The sequence below is a fragment of the Carya illinoinensis genome, chromosome 4 (genome assembly GCF_018687715.1).
Source record: "Carya illinoinensis cultivar Pawnee chromosome 4, C.illinoinensisPawnee_v1, whole genome shotgun sequence".
NCBI classification, from domain to species: Eukaryota; Viridiplantae; Streptophyta; class Magnoliopsida; order Fagales; family Juglandaceae; genus Carya; species Carya illinoinensis.
Window position 1 is genome coordinate 717,781 of NC_056755.1, and position 27,204 is coordinate 744,984.

Genomic DNA, 27,204 nt, shown 5'->3' on the forward strand with positions numbered 1-27,204 from the left:
AAACAAGTTTAAATTAAAAAAAAAAAAATGTCTATTTTCTTCTTTTCTTGGCTTTAAGCAAAGATGACCAGTACGTACATTTTTCTCTCACTTCCAACTGGCGGTCAACTTTAGCGACCCTAGAATTTTCTGGTCACTTGACTTCACATAATTGAGCATGATAATCAGCATGAAGTATATGTACTAAGGAAAAGTTTATCATTTGAGAGAGACAGAGGAAAAAAAAAAAATGCATTATATGAATTGAAGAATTAATATCAATTCTGTGCAATTCTGCTACTATTGAGTCTTGAGTTAATTTGCTCGACCCAAAACTCAATCGTTTCTAATGTAATCTTGATCTAGCATTTCTTTTTCATTCAATATATATATATACCCCTGAAACTAAGCGCAATGCTGAAGAAATTAAGGACTAGATGATGGGGGAGGTGAAATTCACACGAGAAAATATTAGGATATTTAACTATAAGATATTACATCATAAGATGTTGCAATAACACACAACAGAAAGAAGAACACAGTCAAAATTCAAACCATTACACACACTACTAGTGACAAGCATATATAGTTTGGTCACTCAGAAATTGTCCAAGACTCTGAAAGGTTTAAAGCTCCTGCTTGCCCTCATTACTGTTCTTGATGAGCTTGGGAGGCTCATTCTCTTCTGTATCAATGCTGACCACCCTGGGACCCTTGATCTTGTCAGGGGACAACTTGGGCAATTCCAATGTGAGCACCCCGTTCTCCAACTTTGCCCTCACAGAATCCAAGTCCACGTTCTCAGGCAACCGGAACTGCCTCCAAAATTTGCCATACGATCTCTCCACCCGGTGCCAATGATCCCCTTCCTTTTGCTCCTCCCTCTTCCTCTCTCCGCTCACTCTCAGCACCCGGTTCTCCACCTCGATCTTCACGTCTTCCTTCTTCAATCCCGGCACTTCCATCTCTATGACGTGACCTTCCGGCGTCTCTTTCCAGTCTACCCTTGCTGGAGAGCGTGTCACGGCGTTACCGTCCTTTTCAAGGCCAACTGGGATTTGTTCCAACACTCGGAACGGGTCTGCCCATATATCACTCAACATACTCCCCGGACGCTCTACGAGCGGCAGCAAATACCCATCGGAAAACTGAACGAGAAAAAGGGAGACAAACAAAGCTAGGACAACATCTTTCAGTTGTGCTCCCATTGTTCTTCTTCCTACGAAAATACCACGTGCGTTTGGTTCTTTTACTGATGTTGATGGGTGGACGGTACTTGGTAGCTAGCGTGCTTTTGTTTATCTTACTTCTGGATGGGGAAGATAATGGGGATGTATGCTATTTATGCAATGCCGGGAAGGGATAAGCAATTAGACATCATGGGGAGCAGTTGGTGAAACTTTAGAAAGGTATAGAGAAATGGGGAAGGTTCCAGCTTTTGATTTTCACTGTGGAAATGAAGCTGCCTACAATCACCGATAGTGCAAGATTTTTCCAACATGTTCCAGACGCTTGCGGAATCTGAAAGGGCTCAAAGCTCTTCTGCGGGCCAGAGAAGGTCTTTGGGCCCTTTCCATCGCAATCTCCAAACGAGCCCAACTATTGTTTTACCGAAGCGGGACTGCTTGTTCTCTGGGAGAGCGGCATGCCTGGCTGAAAATTGAACTCATCCAGGCTGCCAGCACCCGAAATAATAATAAATAAATAAAAGAATCGAAAGAGAGAGAAAAGGAGGTATGGACGGTGCTACAGGCACCGCTGGTGGCTCCCGTTGGGAGTCACCGTTAGACAAAAAAAAATTTTTACCTTTTTTATTTTTTTTTTAAATTATTTTTTAATACTTTTAAATATTTTAAAAAAATATAAAATAATTATAATAATATTATAAAAAAATTACTTAATTATTAAGAAAAAGAAAAAATTAAAAAAAAAATAAAATAGGGCCAGCGGTGGCCCCCAACGGGAGCCACCAGCGGTGGCCCTATCATTTTCCAAGTAGGTATTGGTTTCAAAATCGGATGTTTAGAGTACAGTTCTTTTCTTCTTCTTTTTTTCTTTTTTTTTTTTCCCCGTCTTTCTAATCAAGCATGTTTTATATATAATTTTTTTTTTCTAATCAACCATATTATAGATATATAAAACAGGATACAAGAGATAACAGGGTAGGAGGTATTGACATTCATTCCAAACCAGCTAGTACAACACAGGAAAAAAAAAGAAATTTGGGACAAAAAACTTGACCTCCATCCATTTCACATAAAGAAAAGCTATTTGAAATGATTTTGATATAGTCTGATAAACAGACTATATACTATAATCAAAAGCCACAATGAATAGATCTATGCTATATGTCGTTAGTCTGGACTGATTGAACGAAACTTTTACTATCTTTTTTTCACGATTCTTGGTTAGGATAAGCAATAACATAGGAAAATAGGAAGTGGAATAAGTGTTGAATCGCCGACGGGCGATTGCCAGAAATTGTGGTAGCACGTGAGGATCATGCTCTATACTAAGAGAGTGGAGGTTTGTCAGATCAGAGTGGAGGTTTGTCGGATCTAAGAGATCCAAAACCACTAACCCCAAAAATGCCACGCGTGGTGGCGACATTCTCATCTTGGTGTGATAGCGAATGAGATCCAAATGAGATTTGGGCTTTGTGTGCGTGAAACACGTGTATCACTTTTTTTGACTGTTGTCTTCTGTCTTTTGAAAGAGTGGCAGCTAGTGAGTCTTGCAGTGCAGTGCGTGGTGGTCGTGAGCGATCAGAAAGCAGTAGATCAGCACTTCGTTGTGCTACGGTCAAAAAATAAAGGAAAAACTAGACCCTCCCAAAAAAATTGGACAAGATAGGACAATATCTAGACTATATAGACGGGAGGATAAGGTAAAGTTTTGAAACATTTTTTGGGGAGCTTTTTCGCTTGAGAGAGAAAACGAAGGCGCTCGGTGCCAAAAAACCTTTTAGGTGTCATGATGTTTAGAGTAAAGTTATTCCTTGCTAATCGTGGATGGGATGATGTTACTATTTTGATTATGCAAATAATTATGATGGTATAAATGCTATCTGCCACTTGCATCATTAGCAAGATACACAATTCACTATCCCATTTAGCATTCGATCACTATAAATGTCTAATTATGAATTATTATTCGTTAAGTTACTTAATCTGTACGTTATTCGTTGATTAGAGAGAAGACACCTATATATACATATAAGCGCCATGACGATCTCTTCCTAGCTAGTCATGACAGTTAACTAAAGAGGCGATTCCTTTTGAGCAACTTACACGATCTGTTTTCTAAGCCATTGACAATGAATGCATAGCCCAAATCAACTAAGCATGGAGAAGATCCTGAGGATTATTCCAATTTATGGTTCACATGGGAATACTTTATCATTTGCGCTGTTGTCTTGATCATCATCAGGTTGTGATTCTTTCTTTATCGTTTCTTTTTTATTTTTCTATTTGTTTGCAAATATTTAAGATTAGTGGATGACTCTCAAGTCTCATCCTGATCTAACTCTCCTCTCCCACGGATTGAATCGGAATGTTCCCACTTATAATTAACATTGGTCCACAAAGTCTGGTGTTGACACCTTCAGTACTTATCAATTATCATTAATTATACCTACTTTTTATTTGCAGTTCTTCCTTATTTTTCATCTGTTTCTTCTAAAACTTGGCGACCACTATGTTACTAGGTCTAAATTATAAGATTCTCTTCATGATCACTAAGGAATTTGGACCAGAGTTGTTATATATTCATTGCTCAAACATGCACCCTCAAATTCCCCCTTTGAATCGAGAAGCAAGTACCATGCAAGAACGTATACTCCGATTAAAAGTACAAGAACAGCGGAAAATTAATTGCGTTCATGAATGCACCAAGCCAGTAAGGTCACTCGTATTATGAACAATAACTTCTTGGTTGATCGGAGTTCATATATAGCTCGGGCACCATGCTTGTAAACGGGTTTAGAAAAACCATGGTCAAAAGTGTTCATTAATCTCATTAATATGCACAGCCCCTAGATTACATACGCTGGGCAGAAAGATCGCAAAGTACCTTACAATCGAAGAGTCTTGCCTAGTGATCCTTGTGATTGGTTGGGATCATCTTCATCAAACACAACCCATACCATGCTTATTTTGGTCTCCAGTGCGCATGAGAAGAGAGTACTTGAAGAAGAACTAATATCGTTGTTGTTGTTCTCATTCATTTTGCCTTCTTTCGCTGCTGTTGCCACTTGGGTTTTGGTTGATTTTGATATACAGCCCAAGACATGAGCAGCTGAACCACCAGTAGTCTTGCAGAATACAGAGCCATGGGAGATCATAGCCGGACGTTGGAGGTTTTGTGAACAGGCAAAGCTTTGTTCCAATGCCATAATTTGCTCCATGGTGATAATTTGAACCGAAGGGTACTCCAAGTTCTTGTTTTCAATAATCCTTTTGGAATTCTCGTACAAATCATGAAGCTTTTGACTTTGATGGGAAGCCTTCTTGAGCATGTCACAGGCTAAAGCCCTCGCCGGCCTTGTTAAATCAAAGAACATGTTAACAAGAGCCGCAACGCCTTCACAAAGTGTCAAGTATAGTTGAAAGCTCTCTTTCAAGGTGTTGCTCATAGCTGCTTGAGCCAGGTTATCAGAAGGCAAGACATCCACTGGTGAACAATCTAGGACCCTATCTAGAAGTAGTTGATATTTTGGCAATTTACGAAATACCATGCCGATTGACTTCTTTTCATAATATCGAAACTCCAAGCCTTTAGGCACAACGGGTTCAAGTTTGCCTGCTTGGTTGATGAGCCAGCCCATCCTTTCTTCCAGGTATGCTGCATATTTGTGTAAGAAACAAAACGAAGGGTCAGCATTCTTGGTAAAACAACGGGTACTCATTTGGAGATGGCCCGATACATGTGCGCCGCATAGCTGTTTCTCGAAGCTACGGTTGCCTCCGCGCAGGAGGCGATGGATCAGAACAAGTGTTTTCAGGGCCACCGTGCGGTCTCTCGTTTTGCAAAGACGACGAGAAATTCGTTCAGCTAGAAAAGGGATGGATCCGGGAGAGTTAGAGACAAGGAAGAGGATTTCATGCATGTGCTGGTCGTCAACGGGGCAATTATCATGGCCGGTGGCACGCAGGACTGCAATCTCTATATCGGAAAAGCCATCGTGGTGATTGTGTATCATGGCCTTTCCGACTGATGCATGATCCTTTACGGAGCCAAGAGCCAGCCGGAGCTTTCCCTGAATGTCTACCCTCATCTTCTTTCTTCTGTTGTGTGCGCTAGCTAGAAATGCCGCGACAGGAGCAATTTGAGTGTGTAGAGAGCAGCTGGGCCAGGAGTGCACGTATATAAAGGGGTTAAGAGACAGATGGAGAGACACTGAAAATGGACAAGAGATGAAGAATCAAATCTTAACATTTTAAAATATGTCGAGAGTGCCTGCCTCGTCTCTCCTAAAAACAGAGAGACATTATGTGGAAGAATGTTAGTTTCAAAATAAATTTTCCTAGTCTTGAGGCCCTAGAGGCTACAACTCTATCATTATTATATCCTGCAAAGAAAACAAGTCAACGAGGACGGTAGAAATGAAACTGATATAGACGGTTAAGAGAAATGCTAAATTATTTTTATTGTAAAATAAATTTAAGGTATTAAGTTAAACCACGTCGGCATGTTAATTATTTTGAGTGAAAATTTATTTATAGACCTAAAAATTCGCTACTGTTAATTGTTAAATGGATAAAAAAAACCACCACGAAAAAGAAAAACACTTGGATACCAACTCGGAGATTGTGATCTCACATAAATTACTCTAGTATGTTCTTGGTTTTTGGAAGATTAGCCATGCAAAAAGGTGGCATATGAAAACTTCTGAAAGGGTAAAAGTAGATTTAGTTCACTTCATCGATGAGCATTTTTGAGATCTGCAAGAGTGATTGGGATTATTAACTGGAGGGATCTAACAGACGTCTTCAAAGGGTCCATTCACAGATCCGATCACAGATAGCACAGCACCCCAAAAAAAAAAAAAAAAAAACTACGATTGTACTGAGTTTGATGAAAATATTGTACTGCATGCAGTTGTTTTGTACGATGAACGGATGAAGCATATGCTTCCTTGAGAGAAAAATGACAGCCCCCGGCCAACAAGCTCAACGAGAATTGATGAATAAAGAGACAGTTTTATTTTATACAGATAAAGAAGAAAAGGTACTTTAATTTGCTCATTGGCCACGTACACCACTAAAAAGCCTTGGAATCTCCTTGTACTCGATCTAATTAATTGTGTTCATCCACATTTCCACTTCTAAAAGGGCGATTTGGATGGTTATGAATGTGGAAATAAATAAAAAAATGAAGTGTAAAGAGAGGGAATAACAAAGAGTCCCTTAGAAGGCTTTTTAAATTTTCTTGGATATGAATAAATCAATAAGCAAAGAGTCAACGATGCAAAAGTTAATAGTGGTGGGGAGAAAGAACCTCGTTCTTCAGGAATAGGATTCTTCTGCATCGAACTCTGTCCCATTCGCAACATCACATCATAGACAACATTTTTTTTCACCCTGAAAGTTTTTGTTTTTGTTTTTGTTTTTTTTTTTTTTTAATATATAAAAAAAATAAAAAATAAAAATCATCCACGTGAGATTCTTTCATCATGATACTTAACTTGCATAGAGGGGAAAAACCAAAGAATAAATGCTTTGCCATATTATATTCTAGCCATTATCCACTATATACTTGAGTTGGTATTAGCAGCATAGTCCCACTATATTGTCCCTAGAAAGCACAAACAGATCAAACAATGATGTCTAATATACATTTTGGGAATTTTAATTACTAGAATGACCAATGTATAGACTCTGACTCGGATATAGCACCATCTTTAAAACAAACCCAGCTACCCGTGTCGTAGTTTATTAGCATATGCAGCTTTGCCTGGGCAGGAACAAAATCACCAAGTCATTCGGCCAACTACCTTGTAAATCAATCGAATGCATACTGAGCTGCTCACATCTGTCAGCTTCTGATATTTGGAGACAATTCCTTGTGTCAAACACCAAGAGGTTGCGCAGCCCTTTAAAAGTATACTTTGGCTTTGGATATAGACTAATTTCAAGAGGGTAAGTGCAAGAGACTGGAGGCAAAACGAGTACCCGAATGTAGCCTCTCGCTGCTTGTACAGGCTTAAGTGTCAATGCGCACAGTAATTAGAGTAAAAAAGAGGCTTGCAATTTTTTTAAGGCAATAACAGAACAAATATACCTGCATAATTTAAGTATAAATTTCGTCAAAAATAAAAAGAGGAAAGAATGCGTAATATGTTGCACCAGTGCCTTTTTAAACGCTGCTTTATGATTCTTGAAATACAGAGAAAATACTTAGTGATTGGTGACAAATTTTTTATAGCCAATGTTTGTAAGGTGTCTAATTCATTTCAACGTGAATAATGTTTGACAATAACTCTACTTTTAATTAATAGGTCAATGGTGTATATAGCATAGTATGACATGGTCAATACTCACATATAATTTGAATTCGGTCTATATGGAAAACAGCATAACTTCCGGCACCCGAACAAAATCTGAGATGGTTATGCATTGGTAATAGAGTTTCGATAGGGAATTGCTGTTGGCAACCTAACAAAAATCTTCTATATCATTCAAATTTGACTTTACAATGCAGAATAAGCTATAACTGAACCCGCCGTTGTTCAATTTCATCACACGCATTCACCCATTCACTGCTCATTCTCCACCACTTTGAACCCACCGATCACCATCAATGACATTGTCACTGATGGAAAAATAACCTTCCTCTAGCTTGACACATTTAACTAAATCTGAATGGCATCCTACCATGTCCGCCTCTCTAATTTCAAAGTGTTAGTAGCAATGCAGAACATCAGAGTCAGACTGGTAAGAATTCCACCATATTCAATTTTCCAGTGGTATATGTGCTCTGACTGCCGCATACGAGTTTTTTCAATTTGGAGTCACACCATATATAAGACGATGCCATAGCAACTCTTTCAAAGTCCTGCATTAGATGGAAGCTCCCACCAAGAAGAGAGACTTTACATACACTTAAGGAATGAAAGGAAAACTACACAATAAGGGGTCAAAGGGGATCGAAGCAAAAATGACAAATCCTGCATCTGTTCTATTTTCAGTGATTAACCTCAATGTAAATGAGGCAGCTTAAAAGCATCTTTTGAATTCCACATTCATGTAATTTAAACAGTAAAGCTGATATGGGGTTTTAAGCAACAAGACCAATTTCCGTGCAAAGAGTTTGTCTTAGCTTGAAAAGATCAAAAATAGAGAATTGCACCTGACATGTGCAATTTGCATCCAAGAACTCCTACTTGAGAGGCTTCATACCCTGCACAAGTACGATAATAACTTCAATTATTGCACTCAGAACATTTTTTTCCAACTGTCCTCGTAATTGAAAAGCAGATACTTTTCTGTCTTTATAAGAACAAAACAGAAGCACAATAGTAGAATGATGTATTCCTACAGTAGAAAAATGAAATTTACTGACTTCAAGAAGATACACATACTTTGATCAACTAGAATGAATGACGAGGCAGTAGACAAGTGATGGAAGCACACATCCATAAAATGAAAGCAACAGTGAAGACAGATTTCACAGAAACTTCTCAGTTCCCTTTTCATTCTTTTTAATACTTCTGTACCCAGCTACACATTCAATCAAAAATTGATGATAAGAAGAGAAACCAGCCATTCTTCTGAATACTTCTGTACCCAGCTTACACATTCGATCAAGAATAGATGCTAAGAAGAGAACAAGCACAAGACATTCATTTGTCACAAGGAGAAAAACAACAACGCCTTGATTTTAGACTAATACTAGTAATCAGGAACATTTGAGGTCAACTTCAGAACAATTTTCAATATTTCACCGTCCAAGGAAGATATACCATGGTTAAATTAAAGATTCCATCTTTAAAACCTTAGTAATTTTTTAATTCTAATTCATTTGGTATGGCAATGGTAGGTAATGTTCAGCAGATGATGTACCTTAGAAGTCCTCAGCTCATTGACGGCCATTCGAAGAGAATCATTGGCGAGTATTAAGCGTGATAGTGCACCTGTGCTTAAGCTGCGAAATATAGTAGAAAGGCCAGACCCGATGTCCCAGGCCAGTGTTAGCAAGGAATCATTCATATTTATGCCTCTCAAGTTATTCATCAAAAAGGAAAGAGCCTACTAGAAACTTAAGCCTAACCATATACATCAACAGGGCAGTGATGGAGGTTGGAGAAGAAAGTTAGATGGATATACTATTCTCATAGTACAAAATAAAATGAAGAATAGTCGTAGGGCAATATGTCATATACCCAAGAAACTTGGCCGCTTCTGCGACAGAACCCTCAACTGCAAAAACTACATCCAACAGAGCTTGCATTCCCTGCGAACAAATATGGTTGTTGCCGATCATATTCCTCCAATTGCAATTTAAAACAAAAACAAAAACAAAAACAGAAAAGGAAGCAGAATCAGAATATATACCAAAAGGTATTTGGGGTTGTTTGGTCCAATCTGGGGACCAGTGTCGGAGGGTCTGACGGTGGACTTAGGAGGAAGAATCCGAAGGAGTTCCGGAGGTGGTGAATAAGCCTCAAGGTCCACACTGCTCCTCACTAAAATGTATTTGAAAAATAAAATGCTTAGCGATCAGTAGCCATTGGGAACGAATGAATGTAATCTCCTCTAGTGTTGGCCTACCTACCATTAAGTGCCAAGAGAGTACGGAGGCGCGCTAAAGCTGAAGCGCGGTTCATGTGCTGCGATCGATCCTCAACAGCCTTCATTACACACAAAAAAAAAAAAAGGAACTTTTTCAAATACCGATAAGATTATTAAATAATCGAGATATAAATTTTTAAAAAATATATATATAGGGAGGGAACCTGAGCAATTAGACCGGTGGGTAGGTGCTTGAGACGGACGGCGGACTCTCGCTTGTTGCGGTGCTGACCACCGGGGCCCGAGGCCTTAAAGGTGTCCATTTCGCACTGCCTCATCAGCTCCTGGTCCGTCATTTCCAGGTATTCCTTCCCCTTCCAATTCCCATACGCCTTCTTATCACCATCATCATCATTGTTCCGGTTATTATTAGCTGTCTCATATGTATATCGTTGCTCTTGCTGCGAGCACACCCACGTAGTTCCTCTTCCCCTTCCCGTTCCTAAAATTCTCAGTGGTGGGGTTGGGCAAGAAGCTTTATGAAAGACTAAGCTTGGTGATGATGAAGAAAAAGGATAATTATAAAAGGAAGAACATGAACGAACCATATGATATCCCAAACCGATATGCCATTTCCATAGCAATTGACTCCCCATTTCACCTTCTCTCTCGGATTTCTTCCGCAACGCCTCCTTTCCTCAACCTTTCACTAATATCTGCGCTGCGGCTGCCTCAACTAGCACTGCACTGTATTGCATTCGGGACAAACCCGGTCAAGGCTTCGAGCCCAGCCCCAAAATTATTGGGTACAGTCACCAACATAAGCCCAAATACCCGGACCAGTTACCAAAGTGCCAGGGCCACCAAAGTGGATCCCGTCCACCGGTAAGACTATTTTTTTCTTTTTACTTTTTTGTTAATCATTTTAAATATCTTTCTTAAAAAAATCATAATATCACTTAAAAATACTACTTAATCACTAAATTAAAAAAATTAAAATAAATCAGTAAACTCTCTCGAGAGATTTTATCGGTGATTTTAGCATTATTCTTACAATATTAATTTAAAAAATATTTTTTTGAAATATAGTTAAGAAAAAATATTGGTTACTAAAGAAATCTTATAAAAAACATAAATTAAAATGAGTTAATTAGAAAATAAATCTAACCTATAATTACATTAATTTGAAACTTTATTTTGTATTAAAAACGAGAAGAGTTTCAACTTTTTTTGACACGTTTAGACCATTTGGTTCACCCGTTCCACCCTTCATTGTCATGGGGCATGATGGATCTCACAAATAGTCTAAGGAACACGTATCTCTTTTGCCCCATCTCCTCGGTGTCATACTTTAAAAGGTGTATCCTATTTGATGATGCAAATCTAATAATCTAATGCCCTTAGCATGTAATATCCCAAAATGACAATAAAAATACATAAATATACCTTAAATAACATTGTTTTGATAGATAAACAAAAACCCAACATTTTCTATCAATAAAGTTTTATTATTTCCAATCATGATGTATTTTTATGAGAAAATCTATTTACCACACGATTTTTTAACACATCCAACATATCGTTAATGTAAAATTTTTTCACATCAATTAAGCTAACAAATGATTGGTGTGAAAATTCTTTTAAAATTAAAATAATCTTCACTATAAATGATATATTAATACATCAATTTATATGTTGTAAAGCCCTATTTATATTTTAAGGATTAGCTGGAAACTTGGCAGATACGGAAATATAATATCTTTTCCACCTTGAAACGCGACATTTATTTATTTTAGAAAGAATTTTTCTATCATTTTTTATTAATTTATTTTATAAAATCGATAAAAATAAAGTAAAAGAGAACTAAAGAAAACAAAATCGCATTTGAGCTCTGAACAATACGCCGCCTTTCAATCCTTTGGAAATTGAACGGTCAACAAGAACAGTTGGGAGCCCGAAGTGACTACGCGCTACATGGGGTCCAAAAAAAATAAATAAAGACGATTCACATTGGTCAACATGCCAACTTTGAATCCTTCAGAAGGCCAGTAAGAAAGGTAGGGACTCATTGGGGGAGGACAATGACATGGATAATGCTCGTTCCATCAAAATCAAGGAACGATTGGCTATGGATATTTTACAAGATACTTCAAGGATAAATGGACCGTACAGAGGCGGGTCAACCTTGTGGTATGGCAAAATTTACGTTGGAGAGCAAGATAGCCCTCTCCTCTTAAACGTTTGTGCAAGTTGCTACCCGGTGTGTAAGAACTAAGAAGAGAGATACAGAGAATTATCATGGACGGAGAAAACAGAGGAAGGAAAGATCTTATGGACGCAGTTGAAGATATAGAGATCGTAATAGTCGGCGGTGGCATGTGTGGGCTTGCCACTGCACTTGCTCTTCACAAAAAGGGAATTAAAAGTGTAGTTTTGGAAAGATCAGAGTCTCTGAGAACAACGGGAGGAGGTATTGCTGTTCACACTAACGGTTGGCGTGTCTATGATCAACTGGGTATTGGTTCAGAGCTCAGAAAAACGTCCCTCCCAATTCAAGTGTAAGCCCCAAGCTCAGCCTCACCACCCTTTTCTGATACCGCAAATCTGTACATCTTTCATTTACTGTTTCTACCGATGAATGCAGGGCACGGATTGCATGGCTTGACAGTGGAAAGCAACGAGAAACACCCATCTCGTAATTACTTTATAAGCTTTTCATTTTCGATATTCGTGTGTGTTAAACCATAGTTAATAACAAAGATATATTGTTCAAAAAAGAGGGAGGAAGCATAGACCTTACATTTGGAAGTGATTACAAGGTTCTATTTTTTTATTTAATGGTTTTTGGCAGGGAAGGAGAAGCTCGATGTGTTATACGGAGTGAATTGATTGAAGCACTAGCCGCTCATCTGCCGCCTGGCACTGTTCGCTTTGGATGCCAAATAGTTTCTGTAAGATTGGACACACTGACTTCAAGTCCAATACTTCAGATGCATGATGGAAAAATAATTAAGGCAGAGGTAGTTCTTTAATTAATTTAATTTCCAGGATTAACTTCTCTTTAATGGGTATGATCATTCACTATTGTCCATTTTATTCAAATTACTGATGGATCGTATAGATTGTGATTGGATGTGATGGAGCCAACTCTGTCATTGCGGATTTTCTTGAGCTAAAACCCCCGAAGCTTTTATCTGCATGTGCGCTGAGAGGTTTTACAAATTATCCAAATGGTCATGGACTTGCCCCTGAATTCATCCGCCAAATAAAAGGGCAAGCCCTGGTTGGAAGAGTTCCTGTTAGTGATACGCTGGTTTTTTGGTTCGTAGCTCTGCAAGCTTACCCTGAAGGTACTGTTCATAGATTTTCTCCCGCTCCCCTACAAACTGTCTCATTTCCAACCTTGATGTTGCGCTTGGCGGCTTGAGGTTGGAATTGTACTTCTTCCACAGCACTGTGATGCCATTTCATAGATTTTTCTCCCACAACCTCTCATCTCCAACCTTGATGTAATGTTGGAGTACCAAAACTGTACTTCTTCCATGGCAGTGCTGGTAAGTTGTGCCGTTCCCACCTACGTCAATTTAATGGGTAGCTAATGTGGCTGAAGACCCTTTGTTTTCTTATGTAGCAGAAGATCTACATTTGTTTCGTGATACATATGGTTATTATTTATTATTTATATCAACAGATTCAAATGTCTGGAAAGATCCAGAGCTCATTAGGCAACTTGCTCTGGAGTCAGTCAAGGGCTTCCCTACAGAGATGATAGAAATCATCGATGGCAGTGACCTAAATTCATTGTCCCTCACGCACTTGAGATATCGAGCACCATGGGACATCCTCTTCGGAAAGTTTCGGAAAGGAACTGTGACAGTGGCAGGAGATGCAATGCATGTAATGGGTCCTTTCCTTGGTCAGGGTGGCTCAGCAGGTGTTGAAGATTCCATTGTGCTTGCTAGATGCCTAGCACCAACGTTGCTGGAGGTAAATTTGGAAAAGGGTGACAGGAGCAGGATGGTGCAGAAAGTTGGAGAGGCACTGGATGCATATGCGAAGGAGAGGAGGATGAGACTAGTGTGGTTGTCTACACAAACTTATCTTATGGGAACGCTTCTAATAGGCTCTTCGCCAATGGTGGTGAAGTTAGGTGTTCTCATTGCCATGATGGCTCTATTTAGGGACCCAGTCGGCCGCCTTTAAAACCTACCGTTATAGAGCTCAAGTTTGGAGAGTAGAGATATCTCTTGTTGAATTGAACGCTCTAATTCAGAAAGAGATGAAAATATTAAATAAATCCTACATGTGTTGATATTTTTATCGCCAGCGTCGTCAAATGTTCTTCTCTAGTATTGATCAAGTTTATTGGTGTCGTTATATGTACTAAGTTCTACCAGGATTGCATCATTACTGCTTTTCCAGATGAGAGATTTTTGTGTGATATTTTGGGTGGGTTCTTGCTTTTTACTAGGTTGTGAGGGGTAGAAACAGGAGATGTTCTGAAGAAAACTTTGTTACCTCGTGGGGGTAGAAACAGAAGATGCTGTAAAGAAATGAAAAAACTTGTTTAAAGAAATTGTGTAGAAACCTGCAAACTTTAAGCAGAGTATAGAAAACCTTTTATTATTAGGGAGCAAGAAATAGGGACTGTGGAAAGCCAGAGCTACCCACTTTGAGTAAAAGTGAGTACAGTTTTAACTAACAATGTGCAAATTCATCACCAATCAATGAGTGTATCAATTGTCTTAGGTGCCGCGGTAGACCCAATAGAAAAGCATTATTGTGAATCATTGTTTAGAGAAGTTTATTGCCGATCCAATTTCTGACTGCTCAAAATTAAAGAACGAAACTTTTTTCTGTGACTCATCAAGGAGACGTTAATCCGTTTCACGTTGTCTGTGTAAAACATAGCAAAGTAGGTAATGTGGACCCGAAAGTGGACCAGTTCTAATGAATACATTCATCGCCTTTCTATCAAAGCAGAAGGGAGATTTCAAAAATCAAATGACAAACGGTGTACAGTAAAATAACTTTATGGAAGTCGATGGCGGACTCTTGGTTCAAATTCTTGCTAAAGATTGAAAAGCAAGAGAAAAGAAACACCAAGGGTTGTTGTGTACCGAAAGTTAATTCTGTCCACCCAAAATAAGTACCTCCCTTTGCTATCTTTATAACGTGGCAAAGTTCATTCACTCGCAGGTTTCAAGAGTGCTCTCTCTCTCTCTCTCTCTCTCTCTCTCTCTCTCTCTCTCTCTCACGATGTCAATGATTAATGATACTACCATTAGTAACCTTGCTAGCGGAAGCACTCTGTGGCAATATGGTAGTGAATTCCAATTCCATCAAGCAGTGGCCACTACGGATGATTATCACAGATGGAGGTCAGTGGCATCAAGGCTTGCATTTGACAATGAATTGAGAATGGCAGAAAGATACGCAAACACAGATGATGATGGCCATTATAGAAAGAATCACTTTCCCGATATGTTACTCAAGTTTTCTGAGATGAAAATCCAGCATCCTTTTCATGGGCAGCAGCCTGATAAGTGGCACAAGACGCTGCCACCTGCAGAAATGCTGCCGAGGAATGAGGTCTTGGGAGGCTTCATTTTTGTTTGCAACAATGAAACAATGCAAGAGGATCTCCGTCGCCAACTCTTTGGTAAGCTCACTCATCTTGTTGTCATTGTTCTGTAAGACTTCGTGGAGCCTACCTTGGTCACCAAATCTTAGAACTTTTTGACATGTTTTCTATGGATTCGGCTCAAACTGTTGACATTAAGCTGATTTAGCTACCATGTCATTCAAAATTACATATCTGAATTGAACTCGACCAAAACAAAGATGATTTGATACTTAACAGTTATACCTCGTAGATCATAGTAGCAAATTACAATGTTAGAGATCATACCGACCATATAATAATTTGAGCTAATCTTCTGACTAGTCTATTTTTTTTTGCAGGGCTGCCTCAGAAATATAAGGACTCTGTTAGGGCAATAACCCCTGGCCTACCCCTTTTCCTTTACAACTACACAGCACACCAGCTGCATGGAGTATTCCAGGTTTGCATGCTGCAAATCTATTTCAATGCCTAGTTCATTTTCCACTCCCGCTCATTTGCTTGGGCCTTGAAAATCCACAATTATGAACTTTTTCTTTGATCCTTTTTTTAATTTTTTGAAATGAAAAAGGCTGTGAGTTTTGGAGGGTCAAACATTGACCCAACGGCATGGGAAGACAAGAAGTGCAAAGGAGAATCAAGATTTCCAGCACAGGTAAAAAAAAGAAAAAAAAAAAAAGAAGGAACAGGCAAAATGATCAATACATTGATTATCTTAACAACTCTGTGAAATAAGTTTTAAGCAAATGAGATCGTTAAGCTCGGAAATAATTCCAGGTTAGAATTCGAATCAAGAAGAAATGCAAACCATTAGAAGAAGATGCATTTAGGCCAATTTTGCACCACTACGATGGCCCAAAGTTCCGGTTGCAGCTCACCGTGCCGGAGGTAAGCTTCTATGCTGAAATCTTCAGTACCCACAAAACGTTATCAGTTTATACATAAGTTCAGACAGTACTAGTTATTAAATTTGAGATCTCATTTGTGGCAGGCACTTGGATTGTTAGACTTGTTTACAGAAGAGGATTTTTACAAGGATACATAGCAGAATTGCTGCAGACTGGAGCTCCTTAAAGATCACATGACATCTATATATATATGTAGGAATAGACAAGGATCCTCAGGGACCTGTTAAAGGACTACTACACATTGAGAACCGGATCATGATGTTCAGAACTAAAGACTGAAGCAAAGTCAGCTATCTCTCAGACTTGTAGAATTGAAAATTTGAATTAGTGTATTATTGATGTTATCATGTGCTGCCACAAAATCAACAAAGTTGTTTCCCTTTCACTGCCATACATAGCAAGAGATTATTGGGCGAAAGAGTGCTTCAAAATCTCAACCATCCAACTTGAAAAAACAAGACAAAAAGAATAAATAAATAAATAAATAAATAAAAAATTGCAATTGGACTAAGAGACCAAGGTTTGAGTAATGCTATACACCATTCTTAAACTATGATCTAATGGTGATAAATATGCCACATCATACATAATAGGATGAAAGTGAGATAGAATTTTCGTATGCCACACCACTATGTAATGTCCCCATTCTATACACAGTGGTGTATAGAATTTTCCATTTCAATTTCATGCCAATAGAAAAGAAAGAAAATATAATTTATTTACAAGTTTTAGTATTGACATACGAATCATGCTTCTAATGTAAAAACTTGCAATATCAATCTATAATATTTGTAAGCTGACGTGTTAAACATTAAATTTGTACATAGGATAATTCAAGAAAGAAATGTGGTAGCATATAAATTATTTTTCGAGAAATGCTACAGGCCGATGAGAAAGTGTTACACCCTCTATTTAATTAATATGTAATTTATTATTTTTATCTTTTTATTTAAATACATATATTAAAATATTAAAATAAAATAATAAAAATGATAAATTACATATTAATTAAGTAAAAATATGTGATGTAAAACTTTCGTATAAAATTATGGTCACCGGACTTTTGTCGATAGCTTATAATGTTTGGAGATGCAAATGATGATAGTATTATAGTCAATTCAAATCATCTTTAATTACCATTTTTTACATAATTATTTTTTACAATAAATTGTATTATTATTAATTATATAAATCTTAATATATTATATATTAAGTGACATTTTATATAAATGATTAATTTCTGAAATTACATAAAACGTGTTTGTGATATCGATTAATGAGTTGAGAAATTAAAATGAAGAGGAAGAATAATAAATCCCAACCATTTAAATTTGTCCATATTTAAAACTAAAAGACTACCCCGTAATTATGAGAGTCTCACAGGATCTCGTGCAAAACCTAACATTCATCGTTAAGCTCGCGCTGGTTCTGGGTAAAGATTTGGAGAGGAGATCGGCGCGGGGAGGGGACGTATACCATATATAAGGTATAACTGTTTCTTTGAATTCTATTTTCAGCCTAAGAGAGAGAGGTTCTTGCTGCTCTGTTGGCGGACTTCTTATTGTCGTCAATTTTTTCGGAATCACAGGGACAAACGAAGTAGACTTTCCAATTTCTGATCAATGTAGCCAGCACCGGCAGCGTCTACATCGGTCACATTCTACGATTTAATGATCGAATGCGAAACCCGGCTTCCCTTGATCTCGGTCAGATCCATCACAAGTAAATTCAAACCCTTACCCTTTTTCTTTCATCATCATATCTTTGCATAATATATAAACTCTAGCACCTGATTAGAAGGAGAATCTTTGTGAATATATGCGTATGTTGTATAAATTTGAATTTTTTTCAATAATTGAATATCATTGTATTCTTTGTGTGCTTCATAGTTTATTCATCGTTTTACGCGGCAAATCCTGAGAATGATGGCAAAAGACTGCAAGACATCTTCTTGATAATGGGATTTGCTATCAGGGAACATCCTTTATGTAGACGGGTGCTACTGAAGAAGAAGTTGACCGTGCAATGGAGGTACCAATATTTCGAACTTTCTTAATTAGTTAGAACTTCATCTTAGACAGATTTCTTTCGGATTTTAAATTGTGCATTGACAATAGAACATAATATGCTAGGTTCTCTTGTGGTTGAATTGTAGTGTAGTAAGTGCCTAATTTGTAAATCTTAACTGGTAAATTAATTTATGTACACTGTAATCTGCTTAATACGTATTGCTGGGTTTAAAAAAATATATGATTACAAATTTGTTCTCACGGACACTTTCTTATACTCCAGGGGATGCATAGTTTGATCTTGAAATCCTGGACAAAACATGCTTGTTGCAAATTATCAAGTGTATTCATAACACTGTCACTTGTACATTTTACCATGTGCCTATTCAGATGATATACTCAGTCTGTTATTAAGTTCTAACTAATTGATGAGCTGGAGAAGTTTATAATATTTCTCGACTACATGGCCCATGAGTCCACAATGCTTACAAACTGGTCGTTCCTTCTTGGACAAAGGCTTGGTAGAGCGTGGATTATCAGAATTAGCAGCAAAAGCATGTGCTTCAGAGGAGGGGATAGTGCCATCTGAGATTTCACGCTGTTACTTTTCTTGCAATGTAAGTGATAAAACCTTGTTAAGAGCAGGTGAAGGCTCCATTAACAGGATCTAGGCCCTTGCAATGGAAAAAGACTCATCGAGTCCCATTAGGAATTGACGAATATGCTCTTGTTGGACATAAGCATTAAGAGTATGGACTGCTCCGCAAGAACAAGCTGGAACCGGCTTGTAATTAGTCAACTCATCCCAAAGAGCTTTCAGGTTAGTGAAATAGGCTTTTGAAGTTGAAAAATGTGCGAACCATCTTCTGAGAGACACTCCTTTAGATTGGTCCAGATCTCGTAGGTAGTGTTTATGTAGACAATACTAGCAAAAATTTCACTCGAAAAGGAATTGAAAATCCAAGAAATCACCATATTATTGCAGCGCATCCAAGAAGAGAGAAGCAGGTCATTAGGATTTGCTGGCTTGAGAATCGTTCTGTTGATGAACCCTAGCTTGTTCTCGGCAGACAGCGCCATGGTCATAGATCTTGCCCAGGTGATAGTTGTCTCCGATTGAAGTTGTGTGACTAGAACACCACTAGGATTATCGCTCAGTTGGAGAAAGAAATGACTGGCAGCAAACAGCTGACATGGAAGTGTACTTGCAGACTTCAAAGAGAAATCTGATACCAAACAAAGAATGGAAAAATTAGAAACTTGTTATTGTAAAATAATTGAATCCCCATCTACAAACGAGGCAATCAAGACTCAAGAGATTTTCACACGGGACAAACCTTAGGAAACGAACGGATGTGTTGATTAGGGATGTACAATGGTTCCCCCATATTCCCATTTTAGCAATCCTAAAGCAAATCCCTAATTTAGAGATCCGGATGGGAGGAAGTTTTTGAAGTTTTCCCAAAATTTTTCCTCAAAATATATAGTAAGAGACAACAAGCATTTAGTAAAGCGGATGAGAATGCTCTTAGCACAGCCAGGAGGTATAAATAAAAAAACTAGTCATAGGAAAGGTAAGTGTCCCCTTTGTGCAATTTCTAAGATTTTAGCTTCTTAGTTGTTTGTATTCAAAGACAATATTGGTTTAAAGTTCATCTAGGCCTCGTTTGGATAGTAATATGAAATTAAGTTATCTGTAAATAGTATTGAAATAATCTAAATTAAGATATTTTATAAGGTTTTAAAAAATGAGGGAAAAAATTAAATAAAAATATTATAAAATTGAAATATCATTATAATATTATTTTTATTTTAAAATTTGAAAAATTTTAATTAGTTTTTTTGTGTTGTTTAAAAATTTAGAAAAATTTATAATCTGTTTGCAATATTTAGATATTGAGATGATATAATATAAGATGAAAGAATTTTGCAATCCAAATGTGGCCTTACTTGCATCTATGAACAGGCTTGCAAAAATTTTGCTTCTTTTAAAGCTTTTATAAATTGGGCAAAACTGTTGAACAGCATGTAGTCGAAAATAGAAACTGTACATATACAAGATGAACCACTACACTGTCAACCTACACTAAATGGCAAAGTTATGGAGGCAATGCCAGGGCCATCTGCCACAACTTCCTCCTTACAAGATGTACTGGGTAACAAATCCCCATTAGTTTCACAACAAAAATTAGTGACCTCTCTATATTCCTTGCTGTATAATTTTAAGCAACTCATGCAAACAAACTTTGTCGGGATTGCATCTGAGTTGTCAATTCCAGCACACCTAGTGTGCTGCCAAACACCACAAGTATCACAAGCCAGCATTCTCTCCCCATCATCGTCCTTAGCCCCACATGTGCAATCAACCGTCCATTTCTCCATTCCCCTCTCCATCCGGAAGCGGTGCAGCCCGTGTTTAGCACGGCATCTTCCTTGAATTCGAATTGATGCACTCAATCCAACCAAGAATCTCAAAGTAATTGAATCCTCTATAAAGCCAAACTCGGGTAGTTTCTCAGACTGAAACCTTCTAAACATGGCATACACTTCTTGAAAAGCTTTAGTAGTTTCACTTTTAAGGTCTGCAACAGTTGCATTCAAGGGCAAGACCACTAGCTCTGGAGGTAGTGCTAGGTCATCTTTAGGCCGATCAGAGAGCTCAACATGACACCAGAGCTGTATGGCAGAAGGGTTCTCGGCTGCAATTCTATCAGGCTCATAGTCCTTCATAAATTGCTTGCAGTCAAGAAGCTTAGTTGCAGAGTCAAAGAGACGTTCCCACATTGCTTGGGGTTTAAAGTTCACCATGGTATCTGGGTGTAGAATTGATTCATATAAAGATTTCAGATCACAAACAATTTGCTCCTCTGATGGATGGTTCAAATTCAAATGAAATCCATTGTGCACAAGACTAGAAGGCTCAAGCCTGTTTGTCAAATCCAGGTCAGAACACAATTTAATGCATGAATGGAAATATTGAAGCAACTCAAACCAAAGAATCTTTGCCCTCTTTACCTGAACTCCACCGCACTGGAAATGGGATTGTAATGAGACACAACCACCATGCCATTGGCTGCCAGCTTCCCTCCCAAGTGCTTAAGGCAATAATCAAGAAGCCCGGGAGATGCCGACTTGCACATTGCGCCCTTAAGAGCACGTCTTGTCACCCAGTTGGCCTCACCAGCTGCTGCAAGTAGCACCTTAATAATAGCTTCTTGCACACGTACAACATCATTACTTGTCCATGCCCCCAACACATTTGAGGTGCTGAACTCAGGCTTCTCAGATGTACCTGGCTTCAGTTGCTTGCGAACTTTATGGATCAAACTCAGCAAAAAAGAGAAAAGATCCTTGACTGTTCGTAGTGGGGTGTCCGATAGGGACTGGTAGAAAGCAATAATGGCCTGCAGATGAGTTCGAGCTCCCCTCCCCTGGAACAAAAACGAGGACAAGGGCATGCCCGATATTGTATCTACAGCTTTCTGGTAAGCCTCCTCTGTGAGACCATAGCTCCCTGCACCAAATTTGTAACCCCATTCTCCATACCAAGGATGACCTTTGGTAATTGCATGAAGTACTCGGTACTCCATCCCATATTTTTTTGATACATCCATAACGCTAACCTTCCTGATCAACAAATGAATTTCATTTGTGCTAGTCAGTTAAAATGTCAATCATGCAACAATTGCGATGAAAGAATGAGATTGTCATGAAAGAAACACGTGGAAAAGTTTTCCTCCTGTTCTGGAGTGTTGATTATTTTTTATTACATTTTGTTTCTTACTGTTTTATACAGTTTGAATAGCAGCGGCAACGTTATTAAGTGTTAATTTTGTTTCTTTTTGGTTGTCTACTTAGGCCAAGGAAAAGTTTTGCATGTTTATAGCAGCCAACCAAGGGTTGAAACAAATGCAAGAGCATTACGTCCCAGACTAATTTGCCAATAATACAAAAGTTAAAAGTGCCCCGCTGCCCATAATAAAGACAGTCCTTGTCTCTGTCTTAGAGTACACCCTCGCCACATTGTGTTAGTTTTTTATATTTATTTCTAGATTTTTTCTTTGTTTCTCTTGGCAGCATCTCAAAAGCTTTAATTATATATATATATATATATATATATATATATATTGGTCGCTCAAACTCTCCCTGAACAGGTGGAAATTTTTATGATGAAGTATTGGTGGTGGTGTTGGCAATGAATCCAACACGTAGAGCGCATTCCAGAAAATTGGGCGCAATGGGCAATGAATCCAAAACCAAGAGAAAGTATTAGACATGAAATAGAAATAGAATGCCACCTGACGCCAAGTGACGTACAGAGCCTGTCCCAGAAGTCCATAATGTCACGCCCGGCTAGGAACTTGGAGCCTCCTTCTTTGCCATTAAGTGTAAGAAGGTGGGCATAGCCATTGGAGTGAACAACACCATGCAGAAGATGAGTAAGATCTTCAAGTTGACGATGCACCCAGTCTTCAGAATCATCATCCACTGTAATCGCAGAGCTCCAACATTGACATATACTCTTTGATTCAGAGAGCTGGTTTCCGCATCTCGAACACGACCTTTGGTAACCATCCATCGCAAGCCCACTCTCTTCCCTTCTTACTATGAAATGGTATCGCTTTCGGCACACTGGATGCCCACTCCATCCTTTGGAAAAAGCAATCCAGTAGAACATAATTTTAACTCGAATTAAAAACAAAATACTAAATAATAATTAAATAGTTACTGTTACGTTATCCTCTCGATATATATATTTAATATTTTGAAGAATCTCATGCGAGTCGACTCACCAACGACGCGGCACTGGTCACAGTAGACAGATCTCCGAGTAGATCCGGTCACGTCCTCCTCCACCACGTAGAGGACCACGACAACCGGATCCGGACAGTCGGTTACTCGAAGCAGGACCTGCCACGTCAGCAGGCATGGTAGCACCGACGGCGTGAGCACGAGCCGCGCGTGCTTCTCCAGAAACACCCGGACGCTGTCCCTGAAGGGCTGCTGGTGGTTGTGGACTCCGACGGTCGACTCCGACTCCTCCGTGGCCGGGAAACTGAAAAAGTCATTCAGATCGGCGAATATCCTTCTCTTCATCCTCTTCAACGGCCTTTCGTTCACAACCATCGCTTGGCGGCTCGCCCGCTTGTTCGCTGTTAACCTACGGACGACGAGATGGAAGGAGAGTCAACAAAAGGGTCTTCCAAAGCGAGTAATCAGGAACGTAGATTGTAGAGTGGGTTCCTTTATCGAGGGTTCAATGGCGGTTTGGGACTGTCTGCACTTATATTCTGCTTCTTCTTTTTTTTCTCCTTTTTCTTTTTTAATTATAATTTCTTTGTTAATAAGAGTTACTCAGTGCCACTATTTTTATTACCGTTGCCCAGCTTGAGACCACCTCTTTTTGAATAAATATTAGCATCAGCCACTATTTAGCTTCAGCCGGAGGACACCTTACGTGGCCTAAGATGCATTTACCTTTTTATCCCTTCTGCACGTTCCCGTTCCCCCTCTCTCATTTTCACTTCATTTGAAATTCTCCCCCACCCCCCTCCAAAAAAACCCGCGTCGCCCAACCTCTCACCCATCCCCACCCCCCTTGCCTAGCCATGGATTAAACCAGCCTAGCCATGGATTCAAAGCTTCTGGATTGCTTAAAATAAGCCAGTGTGCAACTATAAATATTGGGTGTTGGCTCCCCTCCCCTTTTCGCATTGGTCCGAGTTACGCAAATTTGGATCGTGAAATCCGAGAGTAATTACAGAGTGACCTTGGAGTTAACTCTTCCGTCAATAAAGTGTATATTGTGTATATATCAATCTTATTTATCTTCCTTCTTTTTTTCCTAGATATTGATCTCTCCAAAATTCACTCTATTTCTCGTCAATACTTTGTCTTTCGCTCATAACTTGTTATCCTTCACTTTTGCCAGATTTACGGGTTGATGCTTCTATAATATATTTGTTAAACTATTGATGAAATTGGAAACATGAATTTCTTAGATCTCTTTTTAATTCTTTCCGGTTGTAGTAGTGGTTGTTGATTTAATAAAATTACAACCTACAGACTATCTTTTCAGTTTTTTTATTTATTTTTTTCAATTTTCTCTTGAGCTGAAGTTCAAAGAAAAAAATTCCTGACATGAGAGGCTTTTGCTTAGGTCAGGATTTTGTTCTTTGCTTGTTCTATTCAGCGAGTCTCATGGTTTCGAAGAATCTTATTGAAATGAAACTATTTTTTATTTAACCTTTTTTTTTTTTGGGTGTTTCTGCTTGAATTTTCTTTTTTCTTGATAAACAAAATGAACAATATCCTTGTTGGCCTTCAAATGTAAAACTGTAGGGCTGGATTCTCACATACTCTGCTCGGTGGTGAGAAATTTCTATAAGTTAAACCTTTGACCATAAATCATTGCACATCTCATATCGAAGAATCATTGACAAACCATTTAACCTCTTGTTCTACACTTGCAATACAAGATCTAAGAATCACAACGAAGGTAGGAATAGCTGAGTCAATACACTATTTGATATTTTGATTAATAAAAAAAACTCTGCGATGCAATTCTTCACGACTTAACTGTACTTTTCATTTTAATAATTTTTTTGACTGTCTGAAGAGCAATGAAAAAGATTTCTTCTTTCCACGATATGGTTATGATTCATGAAAACAAGTTTTATTTGAAGAAACTTTAAGAATAGAATGAGTTTAGAACCATGAGTACTTTTGGTATCAGGATCTGCATGACCCTAATATCTCAAGGTGATCCTAGATTATTGGCTAGTACTCCCACCAATTGCTCAATCTAATTTCCAAGTTTATGAAGTACATTTTACAGAACTACATCGATGAAGACGCAAATATAACTTCCATTGCTTGAACTCGTTTTTACTGACATGAGTAGCTCCAACAAGAGAAATTAATTAATTTTTTGTTTCCTTTTACAGAGTTACGAGAGCAGCAGCCAGAAAGCTACAGATTTCTTAAGACTCAAGATATTCTGCTGTGGTCCAAGGAACATATGATGCAATATTCTTCCTTTGCTCTTGTTGATGTATCAAATATTATTATTTCAAGCATTATTTTTTACTTTATGAAAACTGCTTGTACACATCTCATGAATGAAACAAAAATGGATCTTTTCGCAATCTTCGTACTTTATTCGAAGATCATCATTTTCACTGTAAATCGTCGTTTCACTGTAATAAACTAACAACAGTTATATTAACAGCAAACTAACACTGTAATTATTCTTGATGCTCACTTTATTTTCAGTTCTATTAATTACTTTCTGTTTTCAAAGTATGAGAATGGAAAGAGAACATAAAAGCAAAGAAAGAGGACTACTCTTTCAAGGAAAAACTGTTGTCAAATAATTCACATACATTTTCTTTGAAGTGAAATATACACTGTAAGAACACTTTAATAACACTAATAACTCTTTCAAGCGCGTAATCTATAACATTGTGTAATAGCAATATACAAGAACTAAATATATAGCAAATTAAAATGCTACAACTGTAATAACACTATACAAGAACTAAATATGTAGCAATTCAGTAACCACTGTCCCAACACCTATGGACACCTTCACTTGGATGCTGTCACTTGGAGCACTGTCCCAACGCCTATGGATGCCTTCTCTCTGTAACTCTTTTATCATCATTTCTTCTTCCTCTTCTGCTCTCCAATTCTACACATCCCCTACAGTACAAAGCAGCAAGTTACCCGTAATCATTCATGGTGCATTTCATGATTTGACACAAATGACACAATGATTCCGAGAATCCGTATTTCATATTCTAGCATCTGACTTCCTCTCATTTTTTCTACATTTAGCGACACACGAAAAGAGTTCACCAAGATAAACTTAAGAGCCATGCGGAAAAGATTTACCAACACCATTGAGAATAAAAAAGAAACTGAAGTTCTATCTGATGCAAAAAAAATAAATTGCTAAACACCAAGGATGCTCATCTACATTTCCTTTCTCTCAGTGTCTATATAATTCGGGAAGAAGAAGTGAATACTCAAGATCTCACTTTTCTATTCCTCAGTGTCTGAGCAACAAACACAGAAGAGCAAACTACCACTCGAAATGAAAACATGCCAATGGCAAAAAGGTCAAAAGGTGTATCCAGGATCTAAAAGTACCTCAGCAATGAGATATTCAAGAACCGCGGCGAGGTAGATCGGAGCACGAGAGCCTGTCCTCTGAGCGTAGCGACCCTTCTTCAAATACCGAGCAATCCGACCCAAGGGGAATTGAAGCCCAACCTTGATAGACTTCAGACCGACTTGTTCCTATCTCCACCTCTTCTACCTCCCGCTCCCCTTGTCGTCTTCACGACCTCCATCGTTAAGGGAATAAATGTTCTTTGAAAATAACCGAAACGAAATGTCTTGGAGAGTGAGGAGCGCTAGTTTTGAATTTTGGAGTGGCGTGGAATGGAGAGGGCGGCGGCATTCAAACCGATGAAACGCACGATTTGATTTAAAAAAAATAAAAAAAAAGTGACACGTAAGGTGTGCTACGCATCAGCCGTAAACAGTGGCTGATCCGTAGCATTACTCTTTTTTTTTTTTTAATTCTTTAAGTACAGTTATTTTATATTAAAAAATAAAATAATATAACTAATCATATTAGTAAAATGTGTAAAAGTAACTGTATATATAATTTTTATTTTTTTATTTTATCATATATTTTTTTAAATGACAATATTAGGGTGATTATTAAATATACACACTAGAACAAATGAGTTTTGTATTTTTCTTTAAACATTTTTTAAACATTTTTAACTATTAAGAAAAAATTTAAAAAAATATAAATTTATTTATAGTTATTTTCTTAATTATTAAGAAAATAAAATAAAATAAATTATATGAATGAACACATATAATATGTATATTTAATCAAAAACTTTATGCGTAATTATTTTTACATATTCTTCACT

At 38.0% G+C, this 27,204-nt stretch overlaps 5 protein-coding genes and 2 long non-coding RNA genes across 14 annotated transcripts; 3 read left to right on the forward strand and 4 right to left on the reverse strand.

The window, feature by feature from the left end:
* Positions 1–434: 434 nt before the first annotated feature.
* On the reverse strand, positions 435–1,436 carry LOC122306876 (22.0 kDa class IV heat shock protein-like). Its single transcript, XM_043119415.1, has one exon. It carries the CDS (start codon positions 1,185–1,187, stop codon positions 606–608), a length of 582 nt encoding a protein of 193 aa, XP_042975349.1. The 5' UTR covers positions 1,188–1,436; the 3' UTR covers positions 435–605.
* Positions 1,437–3,742: 2,306 nt separating this feature from the next.
* LOC122307871 (putative clathrin assembly protein At1g33340) lies at positions 3,743–6,024 on the reverse strand. The gene has a single exon (XM_043120983.1). It carries the CDS (start codon positions 5,252–5,254, stop codon positions 4,052–4,054), a length of 1,203 nt encoding a protein of 400 aa, XP_042976917.1. The 5' UTR covers positions 5,255–6,024; the 3' UTR covers positions 3,743–4,051.
* A 647-nt stretch (positions 6,025–6,671) lies between these two features.
* On the reverse strand, positions 6,672–10,451 carry LOC122307872. Of its 2 annotated transcripts, none has more exons than XM_043120986.1 (7): positions 9,935–10,451; positions 9,754–9,829; positions 9,534–9,664; positions 9,362–9,432; positions 9,042–9,123; positions 8,329–8,379; positions 6,672–7,260 (listed from the first exon to the last, which is right to left on the reverse strand). In XM_043120986.1, exons 1-6 carry the CDS (start codon positions 10,364–10,366, stop codon positions 8,359–8,361), a joined length of 813 nt encoding a protein of 270 aa, XP_042976920.1. In that variant the 5' UTR covers positions 10,367–10,451; the 3' UTR covers positions 6,672–7,260; positions 8,329–8,358. The 2 variants fall into 2 exon arrangements, with proteins under 2 accessions (XP_042976920.1, XP_042976919.1); XM_043120985.1 differs by lacking the exon at positions 6,672–7,260 and adding an exon at positions 7,492–8,034.
* Positions 10,452–11,852: 1,401 nt separating this feature from the next.
* Positions 11,853–14,030, forward strand: LOC122308098 (monooxygenase 1-like). The gene is made up of 5 exons (XM_043121272.1): positions 11,853–12,268; positions 12,355–12,405; positions 12,562–12,730; positions 12,832–13,060; positions 13,402–14,030. The coding sequence occupies exons 1-5, from the start codon at positions 12,009–12,011 to the stop codon at positions 13,911–13,913; spliced, it is 1,221 nt and encodes a 406-aa protein (XP_042977206.1). The 5' UTR covers positions 11,853–12,008; the 3' UTR covers positions 13,914–14,030.
* Positions 14,031–14,296: 266 nt separating this feature from the next.
* On the forward strand, positions 14,297–16,603 carry LOC122308099 (B2 protein-like). The gene is made up of 5 exons (XM_043121273.1): positions 14,297–15,372; positions 15,675–15,775; positions 15,905–15,988; positions 16,111–16,221; positions 16,325–16,603. Exons 1-5 carry the CDS (start codon positions 14,970–14,972, stop codon positions 16,376–16,378), a joined length of 753 nt encoding a protein of 250 aa, XP_042977207.1. The 5' UTR covers positions 14,297–14,969; the 3' UTR covers positions 16,379–16,603.
* A 962-nt stretch (positions 16,604–17,565) lies between these two features.
* LOC122306953 lies at positions 17,566–25,518 on the forward strand. 7 transcript variants are annotated; one of them, XR_006241577.1, is made up of 6 exons: positions 17,566–17,727; positions 17,830–17,963; positions 18,131–18,272; positions 18,534–21,735; positions 22,109–22,277; positions 22,405–23,655. It is a non-coding gene; the product is annotated as an uncharacterized LOC122306953 (long non-coding RNA). The 7 variants fall into 7 exon arrangements; XR_006241579.1 differs by having other exon boundaries at positions 22,109–22,257; XR_006241576.1 differs by lacking the exon at positions 22,109–22,277 and having other exon boundaries at positions 17,567–17,727.
* Positions 25,519–25,613: 95 nt separating this feature from the next.
* Positions 25,614–26,758, reverse strand: LOC122306954. Its single transcript, XR_006241582.1, has 2 exons — positions 26,405–26,758; positions 25,614–25,954 (listed from the first exon to the last, which is right to left on the reverse strand). It is a non-coding gene; the product is annotated as an uncharacterized LOC122306954 (long non-coding RNA).
* Between the last annotated feature and the right edge of the window lie 446 nt (positions 26,759–27,204).